The sequence below is a fragment of the Peromyscus maniculatus genome, chromosome 10 (genome assembly GCF_049852395.1).
Source record: "Peromyscus maniculatus bairdii isolate BWxNUB_F1_BW_parent chromosome 10, HU_Pman_BW_mat_3.1, whole genome shotgun sequence".
In the NCBI taxonomy this organism is placed as follows: Eukaryota; Metazoa; Chordata; class Mammalia; order Rodentia; family Cricetidae; genus Peromyscus; species Peromyscus maniculatus.
The window spans coordinates 8,214,899-8,227,998 of NC_134861.1; the positions used below are offsets into that span (position 1 = coordinate 8,214,899).

At 45.9% G+C, this 13,100-nt stretch overlaps 1 protein-coding gene across 4 annotated transcripts in view; it reads left to right on the top strand.

Annotated features, from left to right (window-relative positions):
- The first annotated feature begins 837 nt into the window (after positions 1-837).
- The window catches only part of Thoc5 (THO complex subunit 5), a 35,376-nt gene continuing 23,113 nt past the window's right edge, over positions 838-13,100 (top strand). For 2 of the 4 annotated variants that reach the window (XM_076545831.1, XM_076545833.1), the window contains exons 1-6: positions 838-931; positions 4,475-4,596; positions 6,398-6,541; positions 7,586-7,699; positions 7,820-7,917; positions 9,772-9,918. In XM_076545831.1, the coding sequence (XP_076401946.1) occupies positions 4,498-4,596; positions 6,398-6,541; positions 7,586-7,699; positions 7,820-7,917; positions 9,772-9,918 (602 nt within the window). In that variant the 5' untranslated portion in view covers positions 838-931; positions 4,475-4,497. Of the gene's footprint in view, positions 994-4,474; positions 4,597-6,397; positions 6,542-7,585; positions 7,700-7,819; positions 7,918-9,771; positions 9,919-13,100 lie in introns of all 4 variants that reach the window. The other 2 variants (XM_076545832.1, XM_076545834.1) reach the window with 2 other exon arrangements.

Genomic DNA, 13,100 nt, shown 5'->3' on the forward strand with positions numbered 1-13,100 from the left:
TGCAAGGACTCTCAGCTGTTGGCTAAGGCAGGGCAGTTTTCAGTCGGCTGAGGGGTACTGCGGCGCCCTTTTGGTGTAGTTTTGGTGCCTGTCCTGGAACTCAGTTTGTAGACCAGGCTGGCCCCGGACTCACAGAGACCACTGCCCGACTCACCTGACGTTTTCAAATACTGCATTAGAATAGCGATTTTTGTCTTGGGGAAACAGTTTTGTCATGCACAAACAGTGATGCACTTATGTGAAGGGGGAACACGTGTGATATGGGATCATGTCCCTCCTAATTTAGTGCTGCCTTTGGTGTAGTGACTCTGATAGCGTTAAGTTAGCCAGGCGGTAGTGGCACACGCCTTTAATCCCAGCACTCAGGAGGCAGAGCCAGGTGAATCTTTGTGAGTTCGAGGCCAGCCTGCTCTACAGAGCAAGATCCAGGACAGGCACCAAAACTACACAGAGAAACCCTGTCTCAAAAAAAAGAAAGAAAAACAAACAAAAAATCCCAAAAGTCAAGTTAGAGTCGGACGGGCATGGTGACACATTCAGGTGCAGCAGGTGGATGTCAGTGAGTTAGAGATCAGCCTGATCCAGCTAGTGCAACATAAAGTCAGGAGGCAAATCCACTAGGGTCCAAACTAAGGCACAGCGACCTTCTTTTGCTTTCTTGAGCATACCACAAATTCAAGTGACTCGGCAGAGGGCCCACTGATTTCGCGTTGGTGAAGGGGAACGGAGCACAAGCTCTTGGTCCTCATCGCAGCAGTTTCCCAATTTTCGATCAGAAAGGTCGCCCAGCCGCGTACACGCCCCTTCCTTGCTTCCCAAGCTGCATCCGGCCTTGGTGTCTCACTTCCGGCCAGTAGCTCTTTTTCTTCCGCTTCTCTATGGTCGCGAGCCGGAAGTGGCTGCCGGGCTGGAAGGCGTGAGATCCATTGTGGTGAGCGGGGATAGGGTGATGCGGGCTGGGGTTGCTGGTGGCGCCGGCGCGCGGGGTCTGAGGTGCGGACCGCAACCACGCGAATTCCCCGGGCTGGGGTCCTCACCTGCCGCCTTCCCCCAGGGCTCGTGGCTGTTTTCCTCTCCCGGGAACTAACCGGAGCAGCATCCTTGTAGTCTCCGGACTGTGCTGATGGCAGGGCTAGCGATAGCACCCCGCGTGTGGCCCCTTCGTGTGTGCGTGCGTGCGTGCGTGTGTGTGTGTGTGTCAGGGCTAGTGATAGCACCCCGCGTGTGGTCCTTTCGTGTGTGTGTGTGTGTGTGTGTGTGTGTGTGTGTGTGTGTGTGTGTGTGTGTAACGCTCCCGTGGACGTTTAGGATTTCCCAGGTTTCCGGTGTGTGTGTGTGTGTGTGTGTGTGTGTGTGTGTGTGTGTGTGTGTGTGTGTGTGTGTGTGTGTGTGTGTGTAACGCTCCCGTGGACGTTTGGGATTTCCCGGGTTTCCGGTGCCACCTTTGTGGCTTTTGTCAGATGAGCCCACCATTTGATTAACTGTCACTCGCAGCCGCCCGAAGCCCTCGGAGAGACACACGCTCTGTCCACTTAACGCGCCGCGTAAGACTCCGAGGAGTCGTAGTGAAGAAAAAGTAGTGCATTTACTGCGGGTGCATCAAGGCTGAGAGCGTGAAGTGTGGACGTTTGGAGTGGAGGGAGACTTGGCTTTTCTTTCTGATGCCCCCTCTGTTTCCTAGCTAGCTGGCCTGACTTCGTTTGTTTCATTAAATATCTTACTTAGTTTTAAGAAAAAGAAAATTATGGGCCGGGCGGTGGTGGCGCACGCCTTTAATCCCAGCACTCGGGAGGCAGAGCCAGGCGGATCTCTGTGAGTTCGAGGCCAGCCTGGGCTACCAAGTGAGTCCCAGGAAAGGCGCAAAGCTACACAGAGAAACCCTGTCTCGAAAAATCAAAAAAAAAAAAAAAAAAAAAAAAAAAAAAAAAAAGAAAATTATATATATAATTTTATATGTGTATAATATATACAAATATATACATACATATATACATATACATATAGATAGATAGATAGATAGATAGATAGATAGATAGATAGATAGATAGATAGATAGATAGATAGATAGATAGATATTGAAGTTACACTGCAGAGGCTTGGGCGGTGAGAAGAGGCACCGCCTGCCCTGTTTTAATGAAGCTTTTAAATGCAGTCACTATCGTCCATTCTGGCCGGGAGCTCCCCCTGTTGGTTCCACATTCGCAAGATCCTTCTGCCTCAGTCTCTCAAGTGTTGTGACTACAGATGTGCTGGTCTCAGCCCATCCTCCCTCCATTTTTTACTTGGGAGACAAGATTTTATTATGTAGTCCATGCTGACCTTTAACCCCCTATGTAGCAAAGGATGATCTTGAACTTCTCATCTTCCAGCCGCTACCTCCAAAGTGTTTTTATTGTGTGTGGGCAAGCAATCAAAATTGTTCTTTGTGATTTTCATTTTTTGAGACTAGGCTGTTCTCACAAAGATCCACCTGCCTCTGTTCCCCACCCCCGGAGAGCTGGGATTAAAGGTGTTCATCATTACACCAATTTTTTTTTTTAATTGAAAAGGGATAGCACAGCATGGTCACTCACGCGTATAATCGCAGCACTGGTGAGGCTGAGGCAGGAAGGTCTCCAAGTCAAATTCTGGAAAATCTTGTTGGTTTGTCTGTTTGAGACAGGGTCTCCATGTAACTTGTCTGCCCTGGCCTCAAACTCACAGAGATCTTCCTGCTTCTGCCTCTTGGGTGCTGAGATTAAAAGTATGCACCATCATGCCCAGCTTAATTCTGGAAAATCTGGTGTGTGTGTGTGTGTGTGTGTGTGTGTGTGTGTGTGTGTGTGTGTGTGTTTTCAAGAGAGAGGGTTTCTGTGAGTAACAGTCTTGGCTGTCTTGGCATCTGCTCTGTAGACCAGGCTGGCCTCAAATTCACAGAGATCTGCCTGCCTTTCTCTCCCAATTAAATCCCTGCTGGGATTAAAGGTGTGAGTCACCACTGCTTGGCAGTTCTGGAAAATCTTAAAGCTTTGTTTATTTTTATTATGATGGTTGTGAGCTACCCAATGTGGGAACTGAACTCAGGTCCTCTGCAAAACAGTACCTGCTCTTAACTGTTGAGCCATCTTTCCAACCCCTGACTCTGGGAAATCCTTTTTGTCTTTTGAAATTTTCCCTAATGAACCTCTGAATTTTTTTAGAATCCATGGGACATCCTGTTTTTAGTTCTAATGTCAATTAATTCAGGTCCTCTCTCTCTCTTGATTAGTTTGGCTATCTGGTTTGTCTTTGTTAAGAATCAGCTGGGGCTGGAGAGATGGCTCATTGATTAAGGACACTGGCTGCTCTTCCAGAGGTCCTGAGTTCAATTTCCAGCACCCACATGGTGGCTCACAACCATCTGTAATGAGATCTGGTGCCCTCTCTGACTATAGGCAGAACACTGTATACCTAATAAATAAATAAATCTTTATTAAAAAAAAAAAAAAGAATCAGCTCTTGGGCTGGAGAGGTGGCTTACTGGTTAAGAGCACTGGCTTCTCTTCCAGAGGTCCTGAGTTCAATTCCCAGCTACCACATGGTGGCTCACAACCATCTGTAATGAGATCTGGTGCCCTCTTCTGGTGTGCAGGCATGCATACTGACAGAACACTGTACATATAATAAATAAATCTTAAAAAAAAAAAAAGCTGTTTCACATTTCTTTTTCTCCTCTTTTTTAAAATTATTTATTTATTTTAATATTGTGTGCATTGGTGCTTTTCCTGCATGCACATCTGTGTGAGGGCGTCAGATCCATTGGAACTGGAGTTACAGACAGTTATGAACTGCCATTCGGGTACTGGGAATTGAACCTGAGTCCTCTGGAAGAGCGGCCAGTGCTCTTAACTGCTGAGCCATCTTTGAAAATTTCATTCAATGTATTTTTTTTAATTTTATTTTTTTCTATCATCAGCTTGATACAGTACAAATTCTTATCCTAATAGTAAAATGTTTCACTGAAGCTTGCCCAGTGATTGAGTAAAACAAAAACTTATTCTAAGCCACAGTCATCCTAGGGTCCCCCCTAGCCTCCCTGGATCTGTGGGTTGCAGTCTGATTGTTCTTTGCTTTATATCAAGTATCCACTTATGAGTGAGTACATACCATGTTTGTCCTTCTGGGTCTGGGTTACCTCACTTAGGATGATATTTTCTAGTTCCATCCATTTGCCTGCAGATTTCATGCTGTCATCATACAATGTATTTTTAAATTATTATTTTTAAGTGTATATGTTTTGCCAACATGTATATCTGTGCACCATGTATGCCCTTGGTATTTGCCGAGGTCAGAGGGCATCGGGTGCCCTGGAACCATAGTTCTAGATGGTTATGTACTGTCAGGTGGGTTCTGGGAGTCGAACCTGGGTCCTCTAGAAAAGCCACAGTGCTCCTAAACGCGGAGCCATCTGTGCAGCTCCTCTGGGAAATCTTTAAAAGCTTTCTTTTCCTAATAGCTCTCTGACCTGGAAGAACAGCAATGTCATCATCAGAATCCAGCAAAAAAAGGAAACCCAAGGTGATCCGAAGCGACGGAACCCCAACTGAGGGGAAACGGAACCGAACTGATACTGAGCAGGTGAGATTAGCCAGGGTTCCGTGATGCTGGGAAACTGGGGACTGTGGCCAAATAACTGCTCGTGAGTGTGCAGGAGCTCAGGGTCTCGTGTGCAGACCAGGTGACTCGAATTCCCGTGATGGACAAAAGATGAGCGTTCACAGCAGGTGCCAGCCCATCGGATATGATTAGTGTCTGCACAGAGCATGTTCCAGCATGCTGTTCCCAGTTTCCCTGTCGTCCTAAGGTTGGCACTAACTGCACAGCTCTAGAGCTCCTGAGAGATTTCATTCTTGGTACCAGAATCATGTGGCCACAGTACTTCTGTGGCCAAGGAACACTTGTCATCAGTGGGATTTTCTATTCCTTTTATCTATTTCTCTGTCCAGAAATCTATCAAGATGATCCATGACTTAGAATGTACAATTTTTTTTGGGAGGGGGGCAGTTTGAGACAGGGTTTTTCTGTGTAGCTTTGCGCCTTTCCTGGAACTCACTCTGTAGCCCAGGCTGGCCTCAAACTCACAGAGATCCACTTGCCTCTGCCTCCCGAGTGCTGGGATTAAAGGCGTGCACCACCCCTGCCCGGCGAGATTTTTTTTCCCCCCCACTGATCACAGCATTGTTGATTTGTTTGTTTTTAGGTCTTGTGCTATGTATAGTCTAAGCTGGCTTGAAGTCAATATTGTCCTGCCTCAAACTTCCAAGTGCTGTGATTATAGGAATATACCACAATCCCTGGCTAATAGTGCTGTTTAACTTTTTGTATGTGTATTTATGTTCACGTGTGTGTGGGTGCACATGTATGTGTGTGTATGCACACATGGTGTGTTTGTGCCTGCAGGCTCCCAGTTGATATTGGGTATCTTCCTTGGCCACTCTTTACCTTATTTATTGAGGCAAACATCTATGTTTATTTGAATGAGAAATTTCCTTGATCAGCATGGACAATGTAGTCCTATCTTGTTTGAAAATAAATTAAAAATCCACTGTATTCCCAGTGAAGTTGTTTTGGGCTGAGATGTGAAGTGACAGGCAATTCAGAAGATGTGTGGTATGTATCTAGGGTATGTGGCACTTGTGTGCCATGGCGAACGTGTAGTAACAGTCAGAGGACAGCTGTAGGAGTTGTCTCTTCAGTGATGCCAATCCAGAACTCAGGTCATCATGCTGACCCACAGGTCGTGTTTTACTTTGTTTTTGATATTTCTCTTTTCTGAATTCTTGACATCAGGCATGCATTACTCTGTAATCAAAAAGCGACAGAGGTTTCTATTTTGAAAACAAGAGAAACATTTTAGAGGCTGGAGAAATACCTCAGCAATGAAGAACTCAATTAAGTCCTCTTATAGAGGACCTAAATTAAGCTCCTACTACCTGTGTTTGGTGGGTAAAATCACCTATTGGCCACTGCCTTTGGCTTCCACATGCACATAACCACTCTCAGATACACACATATACATAATTTTAAAATATTAAAAATAAATTATTGACCAACCTGGTCTACAGAGTGAATTCCAGGATGGCCAGGGCTGTTACAAAGAGAAACCCTGCCTGGAAAAACCAAAAAAAAAAAAAAAAAAGAGGGACTAATTGCATAAATGGCCTGATTTGGGATTTCCTTATAATGTTTAATGTTCTGTTTTGTGAAACAGTATCTCATTGTGTAGTCCCAGTTGGCCTGGAATCACAATGGAGACCAGACTGGTCTCACACAGGCAATTGTAATGTTCTTACATAACCGAGGTTCTCATTCTTATTGTTTGTGATCCTGGCAGGGAGACTTCACCATCTACCCAGGACCTCTCTTCTTTCCTCCACAGGAAGGCAAATACTACAGTGAGGAGGCTGAGGTTGACCTGCGGGACCCTGGCAGAGACTATGAGCTGTACAAGTACACTTGCCAGGAGCTGCAAAGGTTGATGGCCGAGATCCAGGACCTGAAGAGCAAGGGCAGCAAGGATGTGGTGAGGAGAAAGGCTACATGCCCCGCCTGGTGTGTCTGTACAACTGGAGCTCCTCTTGTGGTCATGAGTCTCTTCCTGATCTTGTCCTCTGTCCCACGTGATTAGGGTTGGGGTCTGGAGGATCCAGAGATCTGCCTATTCATTTGTTAGAATTTGTCATAGCAACTCAATCTCCCATTATAGTATTGAAAGTACAAGGTAACTTTTTTCTATGACTTTGATATTATCGACTTAATATTTTTTACATGTCAGGCATTTTGCTAAGTATTGAGAAGTATGTGCAAGTAAATCACAGGGCCCAAAATGAAATTATCATGGGTGTTAAATGAATTAGTCAGGCAGATATAAAACTAAATAGTGTGTCTAAAGACTAGATGGGTGAGTTAAAGAATTCACTTTTTCCCATCAGTCTTATTTATTTTCATGTATGTTGGCCAATATTTAAGATTGTTACATTCTATAGCTCTATTATTATAACCAAGTTTTATAGCTATAATTTTTATTGCTGTCATTTAAATTATTTATAGAGGCCAAATTTTATGGTATGGCATTCTGTTGTGAGGGTCTCCATAAGATCAGTACAGTAGGTGTAGGTGGTATTATGCAAACTGGTTGCATTTGCTTTTTCCTTCCTTCCTTCCTTCCTTCCTTCCTTCCTTCCTTCCTTCCTTCCTTCCTTCCTTCCTTCCTCCCTCCTCCCTTCCTCCCCCCTCCCTCCCTCCCTCCCCCCCTCCCTCCCCCCCCCTCCCTCCCCCCCCCTCCCTCCCTCCCTCCTTCCCTTCCTACTTTCCTTTGTCTTTGAAACTCCCTGTGTAGACCAGGCTGGCACTGAACTCTTGCCTCTGCCTTCTGAGTGCTGAGGTTAAAGGCATGTGTCATCCTGCATGGCCTTAGTCATTTCTTACTGTCCCAGGCTCCCTGTGCAGTCCGTGGAGTCCGCTTATGGCCCTGGATGCTGGGGTTGGTTTGGCAGCGCCTAGGGTCTGAAGGGAAGGAACCGAGCTGCCGTCTGTTGGTGATCTTTACCATTTCCTCTGTGCACAGGCCATGGAAATTGAAGAGCGAAGGATCCAGAGCTGTGTGCATTTCATGACTCTAAAGAAGCTAAACCGCTTAGCCCATATCCGGCTAAAGAAAGGAAGAGATCAGACCCATGAGGTAGAGGTGACTTCTCATCCCTCCTCTCTGTCCTCTCTTTAACCCACCCTTCACCCCTTCTCTGACTTTGCTGATGCTTGTCCCACCCCAAATCGCCCTGCTCACCTCGTCTTCCTTCAGGCCAAGCAGAAAGTTGATGCCTACCACCTGCAGCTTCAGAACCTGCTCTACGAAGTGATGCACCTGCAGAAGGAGATCACCAAATGTCTGGAGTTCAAGTGAGTTTGGGAGGACAGGGCCTTGACACGCATGTGGTGCTGCTTGTTCTTGCATGGTCCAGTGTGAGCCATCCCTGTATAGGAGCATCAGCAGCCTGGAAGACTGCAGGGTGGGGAAAGGGTCAGTAGATTACGCTGAGCGGGAGAAGCTCAAACAGTCCTTCCAAACTACACAAAGAACTGTGAAAGCCTCTCTGACCCTTTTGCATTTTGGGCTCAGTGCTTGTTAAAAGCAAATCTTTCTCCTCAACAAGTATTGTTATTATATTCGCCTACTGTGCTAGAGAATACCAGTACCTACTTGCCCTATTGAAAAAATAATGTACCTGTTGGTCAGCATCTCCCTCTCCAGTGCTATTTTTAATACTATGACAGTTGAAAATGTATAAAAATAACATGAAAGAATGTGATGCCCTAGTCTATAATCATTGCTTAGATAGAAATTGGCAAACTCATAATATAGTGGAACTCAGGCAGGTGGCCACAGAGAAGGATCATGGGCTCTGGAGTTAGCATCCAGCTTCTGCCTCTCACTAACTGTATGATCTTGGACACATTTGAAAAATGGAAAAAGAGCCAGACAGTGGTGGCACATGCCTTTAATCCCAGCACTCGGGAGGCAGAGGGCTCCCTGAGTTTGAGGCCAGCCTGGTCTACTGGGTGAGTTCCAGGACAGCAGGGCTACATAGAGAAACTGTCTTGAAAAAACAAAAACAAACAAGAAAATTTTTTAAAATAAAGCATAGCTAAATTATATAATAATAAGTAGTAATGTTTAAGTGGAGATAAAATCCTCATCTCTTAAGAACTAGATGAGGTGAGGATAGCATGTAATAGGTTCTTATTTATTTATTTTTTGGTTTTTCTAGACAGGGTTTCTCTGTGTAGCCCTGACTGTCCTAGAAATTACTTCTGTAGCCCAGGCTGGCCTGGAACTCACAGAGATTTACCTGCCTCTGCCTCCTGAGTGCAGGGATTACAAGTGTGTGCCACCACCGCCTGGCATGGTTCTCCTTAGTGTGTGGTGGCGCTGATGCTTATTTCTCCGGGACCTGAGCACTCAGCTCCATTAACCCAGCAGAGAACCAGGCTTTTCTTTTGTAAGGATATCTATAAACAAGCAGAAATTAAAGCCTCTGGATTTTTTCCCATATCCAGTCCTGCCAGTCTGGCCTTTTCTCTTCTTATACTTATTCATGAAATGTGAGGATTTAGCTCAGTGGTAGAGCGCTGGCATAGCCCTGGGTTTGGGCCTCAGCTCTGGAAAAAAAGAAGAAAGGAAGGAAGGAAGGAAGGAAGGAAGGAAGGAAGGAAGGAAGGAAGGAAGGAAGGAAGGAAGGAAGGAAGAGAAAGAAAGAAAGAAAGAAAGAAAGAAAGAAAGAAAGAAAGAAAGAAAGAAAGAAAGAAAGAAAGAAAGAAAGAAAGAAAGAAAGAAAGAAAGAAATGTCTTAAAGTTAGGTGTAGACTCTTAGGTTTGTTCTTCCAGAGTGACATGTCATGTCTCGGTTTCACCGTGACGGCATAAGCCTAGGCTATGGTGATCCTGAGTCTCTTAGCCGTGTATCTCCTGTTCAGCCAGGAGACATCTGTAAACTCATTAAGCATCCTTCTCAAGCCTTCAGCTAATCCATGGGTAAATAGGTTGGGCAGCATGGGCAAATGACCTCGTGGTATGTCACTAATAGCCTCTCGTCATACTGAAATGTCTGTCACTGAGCGTTTGCTGAGGGAATTCCACGATCTCAGGTAGCTAGAGGCCGGGCTGCCTAGGGGTTAGGGTTGAACAACTGCCCCGCGAAGCCACAATTTGGGGTCCTGAAAATGGCTGCCCGATAACTTAGTTTTTGCTTATAGGTCAAAGCATGAAGAAATCGATCTGGTCAGTTTAGAGGAATTTTATACAGAGGCTCCACCCAACATCAGCAAGGCCGAAATCACCATGGGAGACCCTCACCAACAGACCTTGGCCCGTCTGGACTGGGAGCTGGAGCAGAGGAAGAGGTAGTACTTGCTCCTTCCTGACCTCGTTAACCACCGGGGGCAGTGCTCGGTCGTGACCCAGGCTTAGACAGAATGGTCTCCAGGACCAAATCCACGTCCTTATTAATTCACACTGGATTATTCCAACTTGACTGGCCTCTTTCTGGGCTCAGTGGTAGGATGTTTGCCCACCATGCCCAGGGCTCTTGGCTCAATTTTCAACACCACAAAGAAATAAAAAAACAACAACTGCACTGTAAGATGGGTCAGATGCTCAGTAGGTAAAGTATTCGTGCAAGAGTTTGGACCTGAATTTGCATCCCAAGCTCGTGTGAAAAAGCTGGATAAAGTGGCGTGAGTCTGGGTGTAGAGACGGGCAGATCCCACGAAGTTTCTAGACAGCCAGCCTATCCTATCAGAGAGCTCCAGGTTCAGTGAGCGACACTGTGTCAAAAGGTAGGCAGAGAATTACAGAGACAGTTGGATTGACATCTGGTCTCCACATGTGCATGCACAGATGAGTACATCATACGTGTGCATGTGCACACACACACACACGCACACACACACACACAGATTATAGTGAGAAGTAAGACATTATGGGGAGAGTCATGGAGGAAAGCAGGGTGACATAACAAGGTCTGATGATGTATATGTATGAAAGTCACAGTGAGACCCTTTGTTTAGTAACTGTATTAGTTGTTTTCCTTGTTTCTGTGACCAAGTCCCCTAACAGAAGCAACGGGAGGGAAAGGGCTATCCCCGCTCACCGTTGTTCCTAGTCAGGAAGAGAACATCGCATTCCCGACTGCGGGCTTTCTCTTCTCACATAGTGTAAGACTCAAGACCGGGGAGTGGTGCCGCCCGCTTTTAAAGCTTTCCTGTATTTTAACTCTGTGTGTGTGTGTGTGTGTGTGTGTGTGACCAGCAGGGGCCAAAAGAAAGCCTCAGACCCCCCCACCCCCCACCCCCGCCCCAGAACTGGAGTTCCATGTAATGGCTGTGAGCTGCTAAAGAGGGTGGGTACTGGAACTGAACCCCGGTCTTCTGCAAGAGCAGAGCAGCAGGTGTCCAGCCCCGCTACTCTCTAAAAGAGTGAGTTTTCCCACCTCGGTTAACTTAGTCAAGAAACTCCCTCTACGGTATTCCAGGGGGCTCGTCCCTAAGTGTGTGTGTATGGGGGGGGGCGGTGCTCACATGTGGAGGTCAGAAGGCAGCTGTGTTAGTCCATTCCTTCCACTGTGGGTTTTGGGACTTGAACTCTGATCATCAGGCTTGAGCAAGCGTTTCTATTGTGATAAAACACCGTGACCAAAAGCAACTTGGGGAGGAAAGGGTTTCTTTCAGTGTACAGCTCTCAGGGCACATCTGTCACTGAGGGAAGCCAGGCAGGAAGCTGGAGTCCTTAACTGGAGGAATGCTGGCACTGGCACGTTCCCCTTGGCGTGCTCAGCCTGCTTTATACCACTGAGGACCACCAGCCCGGAGTATGCTGGCGCTCCCGCAGGCCAAGCTGATGAAGGCATTATCTCAGCCGAGGTTCCTCTTCCTAGATAACTCTGGTTTGTGTCAAGTTGACAAAACAAAACAACAGGAATCAATCTCTCTCTCCCCCTCCCTCCTTTCTTCCCTCCCACCCACACCCCTGCTCTCTGCCTGTAACTCTGGGGATCCAACCCAAGGCCTCATTAGTATTAAGCAAGGGCTTTACCACTGAGCTACATCCCCAGCCACGGAGATCCAACTGGGAATTTTTGTTTTCCACATCTGTAAGCATATGCCTGTGCTGGTCTTACAGTGCTCTGTAAACGTTGTTTAGGAGGTTGTACCACAGTCCTAGGTATGGAAAAATCACAAAAGCATTCCTCTTTCAGACTTTTAGGTTGTTTCCATATTGTACTCTCATAAATAATGCTCCTTACAAGGTGTTTTTTTGGGCTGCAGTTACTTTGTTTTGTTTTGGTACTGGCCTTGGCATTCAGAACCTCACACATGTGAGCAAGTATTCTGTCGCTGGGCTGCATACCGTCCCAGACTGTTTACAGTTTGGTTTGTGTTTTCATTGCTGTGCGACCAAGCTGGCCTTAAACTCACAACTCATTTACTTTGTCACTCAAGGAAGCCTTGAATTTGGAATCCCCCTGCCTTAACCTCTTGGGAGGCTGATGTTACTAACTTGCACCCTCAACTCTTCTTTTTCTATTTTTCTTTTCTTATCTTTTTTTTTTTTTAATTTGTTTGTTTGTTTTTAGAGACAGGGTTTCTCTGTTTAACAGTCCGAACTGTCCTAGAACTAGCTCTGTAGACCAGGCTGGCCTCAAACTCACAGAGATCCGGCCAACTTTTCTTTCTTAATATTTTTGTTCGGTTGGTTGTTTTTGTTTTTGTTTTTGTTTTTGTTTTTGTTTTTGTTTTTGTTTTTGTTTTTTGAGACAGGGTCTCACTATATAGCCTTGGCTGGCCTGGAACTCACTATGTAGACCAGGCTGGTCTCAGAGATCTATCTGCTTCTGCCTCCTGAGTGCTAGGATTAAAGGGTACGAAACTATGCCTGACTTTTTAACTTTTTTTTTTTGTCTTGTTTTAGGACTTTTTTTTTTTAAATAATCATAGAGTGATCCATGTTTTTCTTTCTTTCATTTTGATTTTTCCAGTCAGGGTTTCTCTGTGTAGTTTTGGTGCCTGTCCTGGATCTTGCTCTGTAGACCAGGCTGCCCTCGAACTCCCAGAGGTGCTCCTGGCTCTGCCTCCCGAGTGCTGGGATTAAAGATGTGCACTACTGCCGCCCAGTGAACCATGTTTTTCTGAGACTATACATATGTGCTTTTTTCATTGTGTACTCTATAGATACAGCCCTTCTATTGTGGTGACTTGACTCTTAATTTGTATGAGATTTCTAGGGCTTTTTATTGGCCCATCTGCTGTTTTTATTGCAGAAACATGTGTTTCTGTACTTGCCTTTGGCCCAAGTTATGAATTTAGTAAACACGGTGTATGCTTCTTAGGAGTCTGTATCAATATTTTGCTCAGGTAGGCTGGCCTGTCACTCTCCTAACTGTCTGCTGTGTACAGTCTGACTCAGAATCCATTCCTGCCTACTCCACTCCCAAAGTGTGTGGGTCTCGTTGCCTCATGTAGTTGCCTCCTCTGATATGTGGAAAGCTGGGGTCTAGCCTCTCAGGTAGCATGTGGTGCAGAGACAA